General features: G+C 42.3%; 1 protein-coding gene across 1 annotated transcript in view; it reads left to right on the top strand.

The window, feature by feature from the left end:
- The window catches only part of LOC104465706 (3-oxoacyl-[acyl-carrier-protein] reductase 4-like), an 18,123-nt gene extending 2,636 nt beyond the window's left edge, over positions 1-15,487 (top strand). The window contains exons 3-7 of the mRNA XM_010078863.1: positions 1-105; positions 4,409-4,617; positions 5,125-5,197; positions 9,193-9,310; positions 15,292-15,487. The exon at positions 1-105 is cut by the window's left edge and continues 133 nt beyond it. Coding sequence (XP_010077165.1) covers positions 1-105; positions 4,409-4,617; positions 5,125-5,197; positions 9,193-9,310; positions 15,292-15,487 — 701 coding nt within the window. The remainder of the gene's footprint in view (positions 106-4,408; positions 4,618-5,124; positions 5,198-9,192; positions 9,311-15,291) is intronic.
- The last annotated feature ends 351 nt before the right edge of the window (positions 15,488-15,838 follow it).

The raw sequence follows: 15,838 nt of genomic DNA, 5'->3' as shown, positions 1-15,838 counted from the left end.
GAAGAGCCTTTGCTCATGCATTGGGGGAAGCCGGTGCTAAAGTAGCCGTTGTGGATCTGGTCCTTGCAAAGGCAGAGGCAGTGGTGTGTGAGCTCAGCCTCAAAGGTAAGCACAGGATTGACCTGCAGGTCCTGCTGTACACGACCTGGTGATGAGTGCTGCCATGGGCTGCTTTACATCTCCAAACCTGACCCTTTCTCTGCAGTGCAGTTCTCTTTCATCCAGTCCTGATGTTCCTCACAGTAGGTCATGCAGCAGTCCAGGCACCACAGGTTTTGCTAAGGATGGATGACAAACCTGTTAGCCTGTACCCCCTCCCTGGCACCTCTTTGGTAACTAATGTCTGGTCCATGAGCCAAAACACCAAAACAGGGTAGAGGTATTGTCAGCCTAAACATCTCCTTGTGCCCTCAAACTGAAGCAACATAATTTTTTGAAACCCTCAGCTATAGTTCTTTCAAACATGCAAGCTCAGACATAGAAACAAAACACTAATAGACATAATAACCAAAATCCCAAAAAAGAGGTAAAATCCTCTACAAGCTACTTCCATTTTAGCTGTAAAACCAGAAAATGTAACATAAAATTGAATTTCCCCCTGGAGTCATGCTAAACTTCAACTGTAAAGGGTAAAAAGAAAACTGGAAATATAATTTTAATGAGAAAAGAAGGGAAGTGTTACTCATTTTATAATTCTTTTTGTGAGATTACAACTGAGCCTTCTTCAAAGTTCAGTACTTCATTGCCTCTAAAGATGGAGCTTTATCCAGGAAATTTTCACATTCCCGTTTGGATAGAGTCACCAGTATTTGTTTCCATTCTGACTTCAGAAAGGAATTGGACCATGAGAAACCATATTCTCCAGCAAAACCAGCCCCTGCAGATCTATTTCTAGCCCCTAGTCTCAATGAAGTTCCTGAGGAAGGGGCAAGGAGCAGTTCAGTTCTGGTTTTGATACCATCCCAAGCCTCCACAGAGAACATCTTAAGAAGTCCCAGTTTGTAGGATCCCGGCACTAGTAAGTAGAAGACACTCTTCACCGAGTATCAGGGTACTGCTTAATGCTTTGATTGCTGGTCTGATCCCAGTGACCTGGAACAGAAAGTGTCCAGCTCCTATTACAAATTCTTGAGTCATCCAGTCCCTCCTTCCCTGAAGCTTTTAATTTTCTTATGCACTGAAGCCATATGGTCTTGGCACAAAGTAGCTGTGCCCTACCCGTTAACTTGCCTTTTGGACATTTTTTCACAGTGAGATCCTGCATATCAAGTAGAGCTATTCGGATAGAAATGGGCTACTTGATAGAGCCCTGAGACTTGGGATGCCAACAGCCTATTGGAAAACTAACTTAACTTTTCTCCAGGGCATTTTTAGTAGGAGTTTGATCATCCATCCTTCAATGGCTGCCTTACATCTCTGCTCCTTCACCAGTGGGCTGCAAGTGCAGAGGAGGTGTTGGTGGTTGTTACAAACTGCAATCGGAGAGGTCGTGAGGCATAGCAAATATTATTGCAGTCTAAAGTAAAGAAAATCTCGCTTCTCTGTCTTTACACATCTTTATCCTTTAAGGTCACGTATTCTCTATAACTTGACCAGTGCAGCTGGTCAGGGCACACCTATTCCATCTCCTGATGGCTTTTGAGGTTTCAAATTTATTGTCATTCCTTGTTGGAACAAAACCCAAACTTTGTAATGCTTTTGTGAAAGGGAATTATGTCCAAATGCCTGTTTTTGGAAAGGATCTGAAAAGGTCAGGTTTTCAATCTCTTTCTCTCCGTAGGTAACTAGAGAGTCTAGCCTGGACTTCAGAAGATTTCCCTTGAAAACTTTTGTTGAAATCAATATGTTTCCGTGAAACATTTTGGCTTCAAAGAAGTAGCATACTCTGTTGGAAATAATTTTTGACAAAAAGGTTCAGCTAGCTTTACTCTCAAAATATTCACATGAGTAAATTGAAGTTATCATAGTATTAATACATATTTTTCCTGCTATGACAAGCACAAAGGAGCTGTGATTTTTTTTTTTTTTTTCCCATCCTCTTTGGTTGTGGATCTCTAACTCAAAGTTGGAAACACAGTGCCCCAAGTCATTCCCATACCGATTCTTTTTCAAATAATTTTGCTTAGCTTTCTTAAACCCTCTTTGCTTCTTATGGCAAGGAGCCCTTTTCTGTCTTTTGGGATGGTGCCATCATTTTATGATGAGTTTTAAACATCAGAACCTCTGTGATCTGTCTCAGTTGTAGCTTTATTAGACAGCTCGGGTGTATCTCCCTTGGCTACAGGGGTCTTTGTTTTTAGATCCTCCGTGAATACCTTTTTCAACAGTTGCTAATGGATCCTGACAGAAGAACCAAAAAATGATGAATCGTAACCAAAAAATCCTAAGGGTTACCTTCCACTACATACCTCTCTGTCTTCAGGGAGAATCACTGCCTGTACCTTAAGGGAAGAATTAGTCTGATGGGATATTTAAAATGTGCATTTTCCTGTAAACTATGCAAATGCCTTCCCCACAATGTCACTTCTGATCTTCTTGTCTATATGCAACGTATTCCTTCCATTTATTCTGAGAGACCAGAGATGAAGCTCTGTGGCAGGGGGGCTGTGTACATGTCCCCTGAAGAAGGGCACCTTAGGCGGATTTGGCACATTGATGTCCCTCCAGCACAAAGCCACTGGGCTCCTCTCTGGCCTCTCTCATCACAAAACTGCCTCTAAACTGGGGACTGTAGAGATGCAACATTCCTGTCATGCATGTAGCAGCACAGTTGTGTTGGGTCTCTTACCCCTGGTTGGAACTACAGATTATAAGCTTTTTTTACATAATTTATTTTATCTGTTATTTTTAATTTATGGTTTGGCGGGAAAGTGAGGAGACAGAGTGGGGGTTTTTTCCTCTCTTGGAGTACAGGGATATCAGCTGAATTGATTAAGGTCAAGTGTGGGACTCTGGTTTGAAGTGAGCGTACTTTTGCTGCTTCTTCGCTAGACACACGTGGCACCTTTTGTCTTGTTTTTATGAACTGTTTATAAGATGGAGCCATAAATGGGGTGAGAGTTGGAGGGCAGGTGAAGAGCCTTATTCTGTTACCATTAGTAACACGCTTCCACCCATTTTGCCTGTAAATTGAATAAGAAAGACTGCGGCAGCTCCTTGTACGTTACATGTCTTGATAACAATTAAGAGGAGCAACGGGGGCTGTCTGGCTATTCTTATTCTTTCAGCATATTTAGCATAAAACCTGTGATAAAATAAGAGGTCTTGTTTTGTGTCAGAGCATGCATTCAACTTTCTAGGTGGCTGTATTATGGGTCTGCCCTTTTCTCTGCCGTGGGCAGCAAGGGGACTGTGGCACAGCTGAAGGCCAGAGGGGACATTTGGTCCCATGGCCCCATGTGAGAAGCACCCCAGAGCAGCAGCACCTCATGATGTGCGGGCTCCTGGAGGCATTGGAGATTAAGAGGAGTTTTTCCCTCCAAAAGCCACTTTCCTGTCATTTTCTTCAAACATCACTGGGCAGTTATTGTTTTGCCTTGCTTTCATGGAAGTTTCCAGCTTAAAACTTCATTTTGGGAGAGTTGTCTTCTGTTCTCCTAGGATAGGTTGAAGGCTTCTTTTAAATTTTTTATTAGAATTATCTGAAAGAGAGACCAATGGGGAATGATTTTCCCGTTTAAATAGAAGTAAGAAATCTTGCTTTAACAGCTGTGACTCCCAGCCTGTGTGCTCTTTGCTTGCAGACTGCTGATCTATGGTCCAACCGCAGCAGCTGCCTCCCTCCTTGTGAGTTAAGACCCATTTCACCACAGCCCTTACTGGTGCAGCCTTGTTTGACTTTCAGGATGGGCATAATCCCATTGGCATCAGGTGCCTCAGCAGGCTGCTTATTTTGTTGAATAATAAGGGTATTTAAAGATGATTTTGATAGCAAATTAAATGAAGCTGTTTAGACATCAGCACTGGTGCAAAAGTCAATGCCTGGATTTTTCTAGGAAAAAAAGCACAAACGAAAGAGTCCTTTGCTTTATCTTGTTCCTGATCATCCACCCAGCAGTGATGGTCGCTATGGAACTGCTCCCGGAGGGGGAAGCTGCAGTTGAGGGTTTGGACAGAAGATGGTGCACTGTTCAAAGCTTCGTCCTGCTGGAGTGACAAACTCCACTCATGCCTCGCTTTTATATTTGCCTCCAACAAGCAAACCTTGCACCAGTTAGCAACTTTATAATAGCAACATGACAATAACAAACACCCATTTTGCTACAATTTGTGGAGCAATGAATTAAGGTGGCACATATAAAAATACATGTATATATATATATATGAATTAATAAATAATCATAAAATGGATTGTTTTTCTTTCTCTGTGAATTCCTGTACTGACTTCATCGCTCTTATTTTAACACAGGGATTAAAAGCATTGCCCTTGCAGCAGATGTAAGCAAACCTGAGGACGTGCAAAGGATGGTGGATACGATCGTAGCTCGCTGGGGCACGGTTCACGTTGCATGCAACAATGCAGGAATCAACATGAACTCTGCAAGCGAAGATACTTCCCTAGACGAATGGGACGAAACTTTTAATGTTAATTTGCGAGGATTATTTTTGTGCTGCCAAGTAAGTGTGAATTGCTGGGCAATAATTTTTAAGCATTTGCTTTACCAAGATTTAATAACACTTTACTAGTAATTATCACAATAAAATTGGTCTTAGTTTTGGTGGAGTGAAGGAGAGGTGGACTGTATGTCAATTACAGACTTTGGTCAATATTTTCAAAAGCAACTGGTACTTACTGGCTGCCCAAGCCCAGGCACTTAAGAATGGCCAAATTTTTTGCAGAGTGGTTGTTTGACACTTCCTGAAAGCCAGAAAGGTTTTAGGGGGGCTATTCCCAACATTTGTGGTTATTTGGAAAAAAATATTGCCAGTGGTGAAGAGGGTGTGAAATGGCAGTGGGATTTTTCCTGCATCAGCCATTTTTATACCAAGTTTTTATATCAAGTGCTTAAAAAAAATGTGTTAGCACATAAACTCTTCTGAAAAGTGAAGACTAATTTATTATCATGTCATTATTAGCACAATCACAAAAAGGGTCACTGGTCTTTCCTTTAATTTCTGTCACAGGCTGCAGGCTGCATTATGCTGAATCAAGGATATGGGAAGATAATTAACACAGCATCTATGGCAAGTTTAATAGGTGAGTGATGAGAGCTAACAGTTGTGCTTCAGAATCCATATTTTAATTACTACCGATGCTATTTGAATCAATTAAACCTGTATTGGGAAGGAGTAAATCACTGACATTTTGTATTAGAGGAAATGTACTACAAAATTTTTATTGATATCATTTTTCAACACTTATCTGTCCTCTATGTTTTAGAGCACTTATTACTTTTTATAGAAGAGGTGGAGTCACCTTCTCTGGCTCCGACGCACCGATGGCACTGGAGAGGTGCTGGTGCGCTCCCTGTTCATCACAGGAAAACGTGCTGGAGTGCGGGAAGCTGTGCTCCCATGATGCTCATGAGCCCCTCAAAAGCTTTTGCGCTGGTTTTTACCCCGATACCGGCGGGTTTTATTTCATTATCGTTGCCAACAGGTGCCTCCACCAATGCTGCTGAATCAGCAGTGTCGTCAAAAGCGCCAATAAACCATTGTAACATATGGAATGAAATCCCTACTGCTGAGCTAATCTGGAAGGCAGTTACATGCTGCTGAACTGAGGCCCATGTAACAAAAATTGATCAATTACACAAATTAAGCATAGCCCTTTAGGAATTTATTTTATTAGTCTGGACATCTGTTGCAGTATTGTCCAAATCCAAAAATCAAATGGTGCCTTGGGTTGCCAAGTTAGGCAAGAAAATCTAGTAGCTATAAAAGTACAACTGAAAACCCCTGTATTAATATCATGTCCATCTGCTGAATGTTACATAAATATTCAGTCTTTTTATTTTCCTTGGGAATAACATTTGTTTTTACTGTGCCCAGTTTGACATTATGTGACATTCTGCTCAGTTTATTGCACAGTAACTTTAAATGTTTCTTTAAAAATGCATTTATAATGTTGTTGTTAATCTTTTTTTCAAGTGTCTTTACCAGCTGTTTTACTTACATTTAAACACAGACACCACCCCTCCGCCCCAGCTTTGTAGAGTTACAGAATCTCCCAACGAAAAATAGTTTTGAAAAGAATGTAGAGCTTCAAATTTCAAACGCCCCAGACTTTTATGCTCTGTGGGGCTCTGGTCTGGGCTTGGGCTGTCATCATCCACATCGTCATCACAAAACAAAATTTACTGGGAGGTATTCTGCCCTAGGGAAAGTTCTGAAGCTCTGGAAATTGGCACTGCCTGGGGCTCTGATGGTTTGACACAGAGCTCCTGGCCTCAGTCTCACAGCCCAGAAGTGCTCTCCACTGCTTAAAGAGAGACATTTCCCCATATTGGTCCCTGGCACAGCCCTGCTCAGCTGGAGATGATGCCATCTCACCACAGCACCCATCCCAGCCCCAGCCCAGGGCTGCACCTCCTTGGCTGGCATGCTGTCCACTGTCCAAGTCCACTGAGACCCACATGGGGGTCACGTTTGGGGCAGTATCAGTCCTGGAGCCAGGAATGAAAATTGGAAAGCAACCCTGAGAGTAGCCTGGAAGGGTCATCACAAGACACATTTAAAAGTCATGGAAAGTTAATGCATGCTAGGCCAGAAGTTAAGAGTCGAAGAGATGTGTTTACCTTCTGAACCTGTTTGAATCTTGGCACTGAAAAAATCTAGTAGTTATAAAACTACGACAGAAAACCACGATGTTCATATCATGTCCATCTGCTGAATGTTAAATAAATATGTTGGTTGGTTGGTTATTTAAGTATGTTGGCCAACTGGCATAGTATGAAATGTTTCTAGAAATAGTTAGGGGATATTTTTTTGTTGTTGTTGTAGGTTGAGTCCTTCCTCAGAGATGCAGGGAAATGACGAGACACTTAACAGGATTGGGAGGTTTTTGTTTGATTTTTCCAGATACACTGCTCAGAATCAGTTTTAATTAATTGAAGATAAGCTGCATACATTTTACACATGTACATTTTGATTCTGGTATTTCACTGGAATTATTCCAGACGTATGCTTCAGCAGCGGAGACGAGGCTGCTGCAGCTCTGTGATCTGCACAGGTGTAACTCAAATCTGTAATTTTTACAGTGAATATCTTTAGTGGTAAGTGGTTTGGTCTTCTCTGTCAGCGTGCACCTCTCATTAACATTACACGGCTGCTTCAAGGTCAGGCTAGAAGCCTTATGCACCGAACAAGGTTGCAAAAACGTAGTGTCAGGTGTTTAAAATGTAACACAGCCGACGTTGGCAGCGTTTTTATCTGCTCTGCTCCCATCTTCTCCATCTGAAACGGAAGCAAGTGTCCTCGCTTCCCCGAAGCCTGACAAATTCAGATTTTTTTGGTAACACTGCTGGAAGCATAGCTTTATTCACAAGGTCTAGCCCCGTTTTATAAGAGTTTGGAGGGTTGCAGATTTGCTCCTCTGATTATGAGAGACCACTGTAGGTAAGGGAAGAGGTGGTGGTGGGGCTGCAGAAAGCCCACCCAGTGCCAGGGCTGCACGGTGCTCGTCAGCTTCTTCTTGAGCTCTTCCCATTGAGAGGGGCCAAGTGCCTCAGGAGGGGGAAATTTCATCTGAATTATCTTCCTTAGATATTCTTATGAAGACAAAAGAATTTACATGGAATGAGTCTTGAAAACCCTGTCTGAGAACCCACCCCAAATCAGAAAGCTGATTCCGATAGCTTGCAGCAGCTTGCTCTTCACAACCACGTGTGCTAGAGGTGCAGAGCTGGTGCCAAAACTCTTCTCCTCTTAGCAAATGCTGAATGATTTATCACAAACAGACATGTTTGGAAAGTTTAGCAAAGAACTGCTTTTGGGAGGTTACAAGGTTAACTACCGAAGTTGTATGTAACTTGGAGCTGATGCATGGCAATTAATCAAGAAGTTACGTTCCACATCTTTTCGAGAGCCCGCAGAGCGCACTGTGTCTAGGGGGCAACAGGCACATGCAGAGGGCAAAGCGGTTCTGCTGGTCAAAATGTGAATTATTTCATATTGAACAAAAAATGAGTGCAGAATAAATGCTGGGGGTGGGGGGGGGAGGAGAATTTTTCCCATTCTCCCTCCATGAAAGAGTCAGGCCCCAGTGATGCTCAGGACTGATAACAGTAGTAATTATGGATCTGTGCTTTGCACTGCATTTGTGTAATGAAGTCATGATGGCAGCCAGAAAAGTCCAAAGAGAGATGCTTTGTGGGTTTAAATCCCAACAGTTGGACCGACTTGGTTTGACTCCCGTGGGTTTAAAGCACTTTACACCCACTGGGGATTTGTCCTTAAGGAGCTTTCCTGGGGAGACGTGTGAGAGCTGGCGGAGGGGCAGAGCCACCCGAGCATACAGCACTAGCGGGCTTGCACATTGTAATTAGCAAGCCGATCATTTTCCCTCTCTGACTGACATGTGACATCTTTAAAACATTTTCAAAAGCTTCAGATGTTGAAAGTGGTGGGTGTTCCGAATTTTTGGAACGCACCTGTGCTCACATCTACACGAACACTGATTAGATAATATGAAGTGTTTGCTTTAGACCATGGATAATTTAAAAATCAAGGGGAATAATTTGTTCCAAGAAGCTACATATAATGTAATATGTTACATAAAATCTGTTATGCACTTATATTACATTATACCATATTACATTATATTATGCTGTACTATATTGATGTATGACAATGTACAAGTATTTTGTATATAAACATGCATATGTGCATAATATGTGAATGTGCATGTGTGTATATGATTATTTATCTTTCTTGGGAGTAGTCTAATATTGCATATGTATGTTTAATATATTGGTTTTGTCTTTGTCCAAATATAGAACCTTTTACATTTCTTTGTTTCTGTTTTTTCTCCATTTATTCCCCCAGTAGCCCAGCTGCTGAGGCCAAAACATTAGATAGCAAAATACAGATTTAGAGTTTTGTGTTGTGGGTAGCTAAATTCTTGTTGCTCCCTACCTAGTATCAGGAAAAATGGCAAATAGTTCATCTCAGTACAGGGAATTGTCCATGTAGTGCCTAAGATATCTTAATCTGTGGAGAACAAATAATTTTCTGTTTCTGAATCCTTTCTAGTCCCGCACCCGCAGAAGCAGTTGGCGTACAACGCCTCAAAAGCCGGGGTCGTAAAATTAACACAGACGTTAGGAACTGAGTGGATTGACAGAGGAGTAAGAGTCAACTGCATTTCCCCGTAAGTAAAATATAGTCTCAGTTTGAAAGTACAAAGAGAATGAAAGGTTCTAAAAAGCTCGAATGAACAGTATCTCAGCAAATAAAGTTTCTAATTAGCAGGTGGATTGCATCCCTTTTTATGTTGTCTTTCCCGTAACAAAGGTTTAAATACTTAGAACCAAGCCTGCTCTGTTGCTGTGTATACTCAGGGATTTAAGAAGAGGTTTTAACATTTGATAATAGGTTTTCCAATAACATGAAGGGTAGTTTTTAGCACTTCTCTTCCAGATGAAATATTTCCTTAGTCTGTCCAAGCCTTCTGCGGTTAAAGAAAAGGCTTTTGACACTTAATAGACAATACTTCTTTCCCCTTTCTACTTGCGACAAATATACAGGCACTTTAAAAGCCACATTGTACTGCTGTAATTGAGATACTGTTCGGCTCTGACAATCACAGGAGGCCAGGTGTAATTTTGTAAAAATATATATATATTTATCACAAATTACATTTCCTTTCTTTTTAGGGGCTTAAAGCTGTATGTTTTATTTTATGGTATTTATTCACAAAGAAAAGTTTTCTTGCCACACACCCTTTTTCTCTCCCTGTTTCTCACACACATACCTGACACAGTAATTTTATTAAACAATTAACAGTGCATGATAGCACTAAGCAGAAACCCAAGTGGATAGTGTTAATTGGAAGCGGTCAAATTCCGCAGACCATTGAAGTCAGAGTTAGTAAGAAGGGCAGGATTTGAACCCAGGAGTTAAATTTTAATAATGAAGATATAACATGCATCAAATTAGGAAAAACAAATTGCATATTTTAATCTGCAAAGTGGACTAAAAGAAAAGTATGATAGAGCTCAACAGCAAGTGCCTCTGTTTTTACTGTGGTCTGCTCTCCACCTGCTTGTGCTAGCTGTTTTCCTTATGATTATTTATTACTAATTATACCCATGACTCCAGTCATCACTCTATGTGATCCACAGATTCTTTAAACAGCATCTCAGTTCATAATAGGATTTTCCCCATTCCAATGCTAGCAGCTCTGCAATAGTTTTCCCACAACTTGTGCTAATGAATTTACACTGGCTTTTGGGAGCCAGGGGAGATGAAGGGAATTAGGAGAGCTCAGCAGGACCTGGCAGGATCTGTGTCTGAAAACACACGGGTAATCTGTACCAACAGAGGTGGGATAGTAGTGCCACATTCACAGCAATCACGGATGAGGAGGCTCTTAGATGAGGAATTATCCACTCCTAGGGGGCTTACATAAATTTAAAAAATATCCACCGAATCATCAAAACTCATACAAGTTGGAAGCACACATGCATGTTTGAAGAAGTTGGATTTCTGGAGGCAGTTGTCAGAGCATGCAGAAAAAATGGTCATGCTTCTCTTTTTCTATTTTTCAATGTAAAACAGGGTTGTATTTTGATCATCACTACCTGTCTTAAACTCTATCTCTGAGCTCAAAATCCTCTAACAGGTAGGGAGATTTTTCTTTGTGGAGGAATAGCCAGAAAGGGCATGTAGAGGACAAGTGGTTTTGTTGTCTTCAAGGTTTCCCATTTTGGACAGAGCAGTTCCCCCTAACGCAGCTGGGGACCTGGCCTGTACCGCTCTGGGACCCAGGCAGAGTTTTCCTCCCAGCAGCTCAAAGCCTTGGCTGAGCCCATATTCTTGAGAGTGAATAAATATTCACATTTACCCTTCTGCCTCTGTGACCTGCATTTCAGTGCAGATTAGGACTCAACCTTAGAGCTGCAGACCCCACCAGTGTCATTATTGTGTCTCTTGACGTGACTCACTGAGGCACAGGGACATTTTCAACCCACTTGGGCTCAGTACCCAACACCAGGCAGTAGCCCCAGTGCAACAGCACATCTGATGCCATCAGAGTACTTTTCAGGGTTGAAAAATGTCCTAAATGCACTAGTGTTCCTGAGCATGGATGTCCAACCCAGCATGTAGCCATCCCCCACAGGAGGGGATTTTGAGGGGTGTGAGGAGCACAGGGGTGGATATAGGGTGTGATGGTACCCAAGATAATTTCTGAATAAGTAAAACATATAATTGTGCCCTTAAGTCCTTTGCCCTTCCCACTCATGGTTGCATTAATGCTTTAAGGCACTCTCAGGGTAGATCTGGCTGAAGCTCCAAACCCTCCAGTCTGGCCTTAAACATTATTTAACCATCCAAAACTTTTGGCCTTTTTTCCCTCTTTCTATCTGGTCACCTTTTATCAACTTAATTTCTTAATGAGTGTATAAAACTTATGCAGAGCAATGCATAAAAGTTATCAGTGCATAAAATGTTATGGCAGAGTCCTTAGGATAATTTATTGCATGGATAAAACTGAAGCCTTGTGCCCATGGGGAGAAGGTGGCAGAGGCTTGCTGGTTGCTTTGGCTGACTCTGCCTGTTGCTCCATGCAGCAGCAAATGTCTCCATGTATCACGGAAACGGTGCTCAGACCTTGTGCCACCATCTCGTGCAATTGCCTCGTAGCCTGCTGCACCGCTGATGCCGTGCAAAATTAAGAAAGTGCTGCAGTATTCCCAAAAGGAATGTTGGGGTCGGGTTGCAGAGGGGACCTTGGCAGAGCCCTGGCTGGGGGCCGATGCCTGGCTGCCCACAGTGTGTTTTAGTCCCTTTCCTGGTCCCCGCATGTGTGAAGTGCGTTGGTTGTGATGGAGCAGGGGACTTTTGAGGGTCTCTGTTTTTTGGCACGTGTGGTGTTGGAAAGCTTCATTTTTGCAGGCGTCGCACTGAATCTATGTCCATTTTGGGGGCTAGTTGCATCTCCCTGCTTGATTTGCGAGGTGTAAAATGCCACAATGTGATGGCCTTTGGGATGGGCAGCTAGAAGTTCATCTTCAGCTCAACCCATGACCGCAGCCGGGCGAGCTTGACGGGGACCCCGTGAAACTCAGCAGTCCTAGGGGAAGGACCATGCTCCCCACTGGTCTGCAGGGATTTGGATTTGGGCTGCGATGGGCAAAGAGGCTTCTCCCCCTGTGTGCCTGCCTTGGTCCCTGGGGATGGTACAGGGGCAGCTGGACGGTGCCACAGCAGGCTTTGAGCCTGGGGAGTACAAGGAGTCCGAAAGCAGGGAGGGCAGGATCCCCACAGGTTTTGGGTGTACCCTGTCACAGGGGAAGGAGAGGCAGAGCCAGGAGGAGAAGGAGCACCCCAGCATCACCTAAAGGCATCCCAATTAACAGCATTGCTATCCCCATTAAGCAGCAGTCGTTGCTGGTAAGTATCTCTGGACTTAAATCTAATTCCTTGGGAGATGTCCCAATTAAGTGGATCTCTTGATTAAACACTTCCTGATTAAGTGGAGTGTACTTAACTCATTCAAATTAATAACTCATCTGAAAGAAATCAAGTTACACACAGATGGAATCTTTTTTTGCTCTCATTTGGGGATTGAGCATACGTAACAATTCCAGTTAAGTAGCTGGTAAGTGATATTTTTCCTACTGTGTCTCTCACAGTGGAAATGTTTTAGGCAATTTTTTTTTTCCTAATTTCAATTCTCAAATTGTCCTGTGTATCAATAATGAAATATTGATGCTCATGTCTAACATTAAGAAACCAGCAGTTTGATATTACATTGACATGCAACAGAAAGTACTGATAGGCTCAGCACTGCATACGAGATGAGGTAGGGAATTAATGCATTGGCAGTTGTCTTTGCTGGAACTGGTTAGAAGCCAACTAAAATCTGCCTAAAAGGGTTCGACAACATTAAATTGCCCAACTTGGCACCAAAGCTTTCCCAGAAGATGTGTAGTATCAATGACAGGCCTAATATTTATAGTGCCATCAGTATGTGTGTTTGCAACTTTTAAGTTTTGCACTATATTTTTTTCTACTTTCTATAATAAAATTTGTAATGAAGTTTTGTTACACTTCTAAGTTTTTACTACACAAAGTGAACCTAAAGAAAAGTCCAGCCAGAGGCACAGCGCTGTGATTTACAGGTTGTGGCAATCAAACCAAAGATCGTTTTTCCCGAACAGATTGAAAAATGTCCTCTTTTCAGCAAAATCTGTTGTGCTGGAGGACTGTGTGCTGTATTTCCTAATCTGCATTCCCTTGGGGTTAAAACATATATCTAAATTAAAAAAAAAAAAAATCGTATGGAACATCTTCTGGTCTCTGGTATTGTAAAGCCAGAACGAATGTGTTGATGGTTTCGTATGCACGGTGAGAGGCACATAAGGGAAAGGAGTCCAACGTATTTCTGCTGCTCAAAGCATGCTTCTCTCTGAAGAAAGCCAGTTCTCGAGGAGTTTGGGTGAGCGAGGGGGGAGAGCAGGGGGCTGCGCTTGGGGGAAAGAAGTGAACCGTCTGCAGTTCTATACTGGAATGTGTTTGATTTTATTACGTTGCCAGAGCTTAAGTGAGCTGGGTCACTCAGTGTTTCTGAACTGCTCTGGTGTTTATTGACAATTACAGTAAAAAATAAAGCTGAGTTTTAAATCCTGCCCGATCAGTGAAAACAGAAATGTTTTTGGGGAAAGTCTGAATTAGTTCCAGTTCGTAACAGAGTAAATAGCAGATTTCAGCCTTCATTTAAAACAAAAGGTAGATTTCATACCCAGAATCCAGTGTGTCTGAAAAAATGATTTCCTTGGAAGTATAAATTGGGATGCCGATGAAGTTACAGAACAAACTGGGTATTTTTATACTTTGTTCATTTCATATTTATCACTAGCTTGTTTGCTAATTTTCATTTGCAAGAGGCAATTCTTCCAGCTAACTGGCTGCCTCAATGGGCCACTGATTTCTTTGAAGTGACAGTCTGTAAATATGCATAAAAAAGAGATGCAATTAGCGTGTGTGTGGTTCAGTGCAGCCTGATTTCATTGGCAAGTTTACCCACAGTGTTGATAAGCTACATTATCTAGAAAATTGGCCGCTGAAAAACAGCACCTCTGATTGCCAGCAAAGGTTCCAGATAACAGGGTGCTGAAGAGAAATATAATTGAGGTTGAATATGTTAACCAAGGTGTCACATGCTCCTTAGAAGCGCTAATTTATCAGCATGTTGGAATTTTTATTAACATTTGGAATGCATTTCTACCACACTAATGAAGTGGAATTGGCAGTTCAGGTTTTAGTTATTGTCATTTCTGAGAAGTTAAATGTAATTTCTCGTTAGACACAGTTATGTAAATATATTTGTTCAGGGGCTGAAAAAATTATACATTTCGCAAAATACAAATATGTTGTTAAGGAGGAGTATGACAAATCAGTCGCAGTTAGAGTTGTAAAAGCCAGACAAATGTTCACCCTGCATTGTGCTTTCCGGAGCATCACTCGCTTTAGGGCACCTGAAGAAAATGAACTTAGTAGAGTTTTAATAAATGGTGTAGTCACTCCTTGATGTGAAAGAGGCGACACTGGTAGATGTGGTGGGTTTTGTCAGGGAATTGTACTGGGCATGTTGTGCTTGTCTTTGCCTCTCCTTTTTTGTGTGGAAGGGTCTGGTGCCTGCAAGGGCTCTGGCTTTTTGTTTCCCCTGTTTTCTGACATATGGGACGTCGGGCTGTTTGCAGTTTCAGTGTGACATTATGCTGCGAAGGGGACGGCAGTTCCCAAGGGCAGCGACAGACCTGGTTCAAGGTGCTTTCGATTCCAATGCTATGCTTCTTTTTCTATTAAAAAAAATAAAAAATTGGTGATTACAACGAGTAACCTAAAAGTAAGGGAGTACTGCTATGAATGTGTACGTGGTATGTGTGCACCCACTTAAACACAACCTCTCAGCCCATCTGGCAGCAGGGAAAGGCAATAGAAAAGAAGTGCAACCGAAGTTTTTATCATGACTTTCAGCAGAGGCAGAGCAGGTCTGATCTGCGCATCTCTTTTGTGCTATTCTGTGGTTTTCCTTCCCAATTAACATCTCAAACACCTATAAGCACTGCTTTTCCTTCTGGACAAAACCCGATCCTAAACTCCTGGTGCATGTGCTCGTTGCAGGGGCATCGTGGACACGCCGCTCATCCACAGCAAGGAGCTGCGGCCGCTGGTGCGGCGCTGGCTGGAGGACATCCCCGCCGGGAGGCTGGCCCAGGCCACCGACCTGCAGGCTGCCATCGTCTATTTGGCCTCTGAAGCCTCGGATTACATGACCGGCCATAATCTGGTCATCGAGGGTGGCCAGAGCCTGTGGTGAGGGGCATTCTCTAGCCTCCCCTCTCAGGAGGATAGTACCCTGTGGAAAGTACATATTAGACTTTAGCTTAGTCCCAGTTTTGGCTTGTGTGGCAAAGTGGCCAGCTAATATGAAATGATTGTTTTCTTCTTTTGATTGTCGGGGAAAAAAAAAAAAAAAAGAAAAAAACCCCAGTCCTTCATTTTCAACATTTCCATGTTTTTCACTATGCATTCAGATTTCTGTTAAATTAGTATTTAATGCTATAAAGGCACATTTACTGCAGTGAGATTTGGCTATTATTTAGTTTAACAGGGGGCATTTTTAAAGCAATCAATATTAGCTGGTCTGTGTAGTATATTGTTCTTAGGT

Source organism: Pterocles gutturalis, unplaced genomic scaffold (genome assembly GCF_000699245.1).
Source record: "Pterocles gutturalis isolate BGI_N339 unplaced genomic scaffold, ASM69924v1 scaffold19593, whole genome shotgun sequence".
Lineage (NCBI taxonomy): Eukaryota > Metazoa > Chordata > Aves > Pterocliformes > Pteroclidae > Pterocles > Pterocles gutturalis.
The sequence above is the reverse complement of the archived record's forward strand: the minus strand, read 5'-3'. Positions and strand labels throughout refer to the sequence as shown.